The sequence below is a fragment of the Sinocyclocheilus anshuiensis genome, unplaced genomic scaffold, assembly GCF_001515605.1.
Source record: "Sinocyclocheilus anshuiensis isolate Anshui unplaced genomic scaffold, SAMN03320099.WGS_v1.1 scaffold876, whole genome shotgun sequence".
NCBI classification, from domain to species: Eukaryota; Metazoa; Chordata; class Actinopteri; order Cypriniformes; family Cyprinidae; genus Sinocyclocheilus; species Sinocyclocheilus anshuiensis.
In genome coordinates, this window is record NW_015549619.1 from 226,781 (window position 1) to 231,558 (window position 4,778).

General features: G+C 36.9%; 1 protein-coding gene across 1 annotated transcript in view; it reads right to left on the bottom strand.

Moving 5' to 3' along the window:
- Positions 1–4,778, bottom strand: part of LOC107659344 (A-kinase anchor protein 9-like) — a 137,082-nt gene that overhangs the window by 88,571 nt on the left and 43,733 nt on the right. The window contains exons 15-17 of the mRNA XM_016448259.1: positions 3,838–3,921; positions 2,037–2,180; positions 69–272 (exon numbers count right to left, since the gene is read on the bottom strand). Coding sequence (XP_016303745.1) covers positions 69–272; positions 2,037–2,180; positions 3,838–3,921 — 432 coding nt within the window. The remainder of the gene's footprint in view (positions 1–68; positions 273–2,036; positions 2,181–3,837; positions 3,922–4,778) is intronic.

Here is a 4,778-nt window from a genome sequence, read left to right on the forward strand (position 1 = left end):
GAGAGAGTGTGTGTGTGAGAGAGAGAGAGACAGGAACAGGAAGTGCTTCCACAGGAAGAAGCGCACACCTGCAGGAGCTGCTGGGTGAGTGTGTGTATCTGAGCCGTCAGGAGTGTGTTCTGCCCCTGATACGCCTCCAGCTGAAGTGTGTGTGACGATCTGAGAGCCTCCTCCTGCGGGACCAGCTCAGAGCGCAAGTGCTCTTCATCCTCCTCATCCTCCTCCTCTTGTGTTGTGTGTTCAGTGATGAAGGTCTGCTCTTCTTCAGGAGACTGTGGAGTCAGCAGACGAGTGTTAGACTCAATCATCAGACGTCAGCAGCTGATTATGGGCTCAGCATCAGAGCTGACAAGAACGATGACTATAATAATACTCTAATAACTGCCCTCTCTCTATGAGAACAGAGAGCCCACACCGCAACTCTAACGATAACGACACAGAGGAACGATACCGCTGGAATCACTTTCAGAGCTGATGAATGATAAAAACACCGACAGCCAATCAGAATCCACCTGACTTTAAAGAGCCCCAGCATTTAAAGTGACAGACAACAAAACTGCAAAATAAACAGTTGGTGTGGACACTAATATAGTATTCAATACAGTTAACGTTGACTTGTTTGGGTAAATCTGTGTTATTTTAGCATCACTGAGATAGTATTATAGTTTTTATTAATATTTGTGACCCTGGACCACAAAACCAAATCACAAGTGTCAATTTTTCATATATAAATAAGCTTTCCATTGATGTATGGTTTGTTAGGATAGGACAATATTTAGCTGAGATACAGCTATTTGAAAATCTGGAATCTGAGGGCACAAAAAAATCTAAATATTGAGAAAATCATCTTTAAAGTTGTCCACATAAATTCATTTTCATTTTTATATTATCTGATTTTTTATTTGAAAGTTTTAGTAATTTTGTTGCATTTTTGTCATTTTTATCATTTTTTTATTTAGTTTTAATTTTGTTTTTATTAATTTTAGTTTTGTTTTATTTTTAGTTATTTTAATACATCAGGTTAAATTACATTTTACATTACATTTACATTTAGTCTTTTAGCAGATGATTTTATCCAAAGCGACTTACAAAGTAGAAGCAATCAGACCAATAGAATAGAATATAGTAGAATAGAAAAGAGTAGAGTATAACAGAGTATAGTAGAGTAGAGTAGAGTAGAATAGGTAAGTGCTAGTATTAATTGGTCAGGTGATAGCGAAAAAGATGTCTTTAGAAGTTAAATGAAAAAGAGAACTGTTGCCATGGAAACTAGTTTAAATAAAATTAGTATAATATTTATATTAGTATATAATTATTTAAATATTATAATATGTATACAAGTACAATATTTATATAATATTTATTCATATTTTATTACATTATATATTATATAATATTTCCATAATTTATTTCAGTTAATGTTTTGTTTTTATTTCAAGTAATTTTTTTATGTAAGTAAAAGTATGTAAGTATTACGTTAAGTTAACTATAATACCCGTAAGGTGAACCATTCCTTTACACAGTAACTTATTTTCTACTGAACATTATAATGTTTTTATGGCTGATTTCACTTTGACAGTATAAACACACTGACGATTCATACATGCATGAATTTAAAGATCAGAATGAATCTGACAGAAGTTTTTAATCGGTTAAATAACGTGCTCATTCCCATCTCGTCAAAAACACTGGAGCTAAAAGCAGTGAGTGTGTGAGTGTGTGTGTGTGTTTTCATGCAGTAAATGTGAGCTGAAGGGCTTCAATGCTACAAAATGACACTCGTCCTACAGATCATCCACACACTCATACATACACACACTCACACACACTCACACTCATACACACACACAGTTCATCTAGTTCGAGCTGCAGAATGAATCTGAGACTCACGAGCTCATATATTCAATAAAGGAAGCTGAAAATTCACTGATGACCCAATTCTGAATCCTAATGAGAATTAAAATGAACAAAATCCATAATAAAAGCCGAACTCGTGAAGCACAGCGTTGAGGAATCTGTGGTACACGTGATCTAACCTTCATCAGGCTCACAGAGTTCAGTCGTTCCTCCTCATCCTCGCTGTCGTCCGTCTGTGTGCCGGTGCTTGTCTCGCGGGCCTGTTTGCTGATCCGGGCCTCTTCGGTCTGCTGGGCGAACTCAACCGACATCTGCACGATCACCTGATGCAGCAAACGCAAAAACATCCACCGTTTCAGATCCATAACGGCAGACATTCACAATGTCAAACTCGTGAAGCCATCGATTCAAGACAGAGCTTAAAACGCTGAAGCTATTCATCTCTTCCTCTTTACTATTAGCTATAGCACCAAATAAACATGAACGAAAACTAACATCACCGTGTTGAAAGAAACAGAACAACTTACTGAAATCAATCATGAATCATGGAATCGATCGATCAGTTTCTCAACCGCAGAAAGACTTCAGTAAAAAACCATAATGTCACATAACCTCAGGAAAGATATTCAATGCGCATAAACTTTATAGTCAGTTAGAAAAATATTTTTTGATAAATATATGAACTATATTACATATTCATAGCATATGTACTTAATCTTTTGGTGAGGTCTTATAAATCCGTCATGAAAACCTATTTTTATTAGTCACCGTAAATGTTTATATTTCAACAAATTGGAGTAAAAACAATTATATCATTAAATAGTTGATATAAAGACTGATTTATGTGCAGTTTAATATTTGTATTAAAAAACAAATATCAATCAAAATTTTACAGACTGATTTGTGTGCAATTTATTATTTGTATTAATATATATATATATATATATATATATTCTTATCCAGTGGCAGATGATTTTGCCCTGTCCCCTGACTGTTAGATATAAAACTGAGAGCTGAGGGCAGCCTCATACACCTGCATAATATTTGTAGGTTTTCGTGTTCTGTTAGTGTGTGTGTGTCAGTGCGTCTGTGTGTCTGTGTCTCTGTGTTAGTGTGTGGGTGTCAGTGTCAGTGTGTCTGTGTCAGTGTGTCTGTGTGTCTGTGTCTCTGTTAGTGTGTGTGTGTCAGTGCGTCTGTGTGTCTGTGTCTCTGTGTTAGTGTGTGGGTGTCAGTGTCAGTGTGTCTGTGTCAGTGTGTCTGTGTGTCTGTGTCTCTGTTAGTGTGTGTGTGTCAGTGCGTCTGTGTGTCTGTGTCTCTGTTAGTGTGTGTGTGTCAGTGCGTCTGTGTGTCTGTGTCTCTGTGTTAGTGTGTGGGTGTCAGTGTCAGTGTGTCTGTGTCAGTGTGTCTGACACACACACATATATACATATATACATATATATACATATATATATATTAAAAAAACAACATTATTTTTGGTTTCGGCTACAGACTTTTGGTAAAAAATTAATTTCAGTGCATCACTAACCTAGAATAAGCAAAATTTCTCATAAAACTATCATAGAAACTACACACAGGTTTTCCTAAATTTAAGGGGGGAAAAAGCATGCAATATTTAAATGTTATTTATGAACATTCAGTTTTCAGCTAAATATTATTTAAAAAATGAATTTTGGTGCATCATCAGCCGAGAATAAGCAACAACATTCCTCATAAAACTATAGAACCTTCACTAAGGTTTTCTTACTAAAAAAAAATAAATAAATGTTGGATAAGCATTATTTTTGGTTATGGTTTTGGTCTAAATGAAAACTTTTGGTTAAAACAAATAATAGTAATTAAAAAAAAAATATTTCAGTGCATCATTAGCCGAGAATGTGCAAAATTCTATCATTAATAAAAACTAGCATGCAAACATCACACAGTAAACCAAACAGGTAATATAAAGCCATGAGACAGTGTTAAAGTGTTGTAAAGCACCTTGGCGATCTCCTCCTCCAGGCGTCTGAGATGGGGCTCCTCCGGAGGACACGCGTCTCTCAGTCTTTCCTCCTCATCCTCCTCCTGAGACAGACACAGCAGCGAGATGAGCCGGACACAGAGGAAAGAGAGGAGGAGGAGTCGAGTGTGTGTGTGTGTGTGTGTGTGTGTGTGTGTGAAAGAGCTCTTTCTCGTGGACACACACACTGAAGCCCGTCTCTCTGCTGTAATCAGACCCTCGATTTCTCTCCAAAATCTCATTCAGTCGGTAAAATAAGATCCAGAAGCTCTTTTGTAACGTATCGGTTCTGTTTCTCTTCTCTATTTATATATTCAAATGTCCCTCTATTCGTCTCCCTTTATCGCTCTTTTCTATTCCCTCGATCCAGAATTGATGCTTCTCTTTCTATCTTTCTCTTTTATCATGTCTTTTCTCTTCATTTCTTCTTTTATCTGTTGTGTCTTAACTTTAAAAAAAAGTTATGTTTATAACTATAACTATGCTACGGTAAACATCTGTAAAAAAAAAAAATTGTATATTAAGTTATCAAATAATACTATGGAAGCTTTTTAGAATAATTAATTTATATAAATTCGTGTGTCTGTCTGTCTGTCTGTCTGTCTGTGTGTGTGTGTGTCTGTCTGTCTGTCTGTCTGTGTCAGTGTGTGTGTGTGTGTCAGTCTGTCAGTGTGTGTGTGTGTGTGTGTCAGTGTGTGTGTGTGCGCGTGTCTGCGTGTGTGTGCGCGTGTCTGCGTGTGTCTGCGTGTCTGTGTCTGCGTCTGCATCTGTGAGAGTCTGTGAGAGTCCGTTTTTCTATTCTGGTGGGGACTTAAACCTGAATACACACAGATTCATGGTGTGACTCGTGTCAATTTAGGTCCGTGACACGGTGGGGACCTAAATTGAGGTCCCCACGGGTAAACAAGCTAATAAATCACAC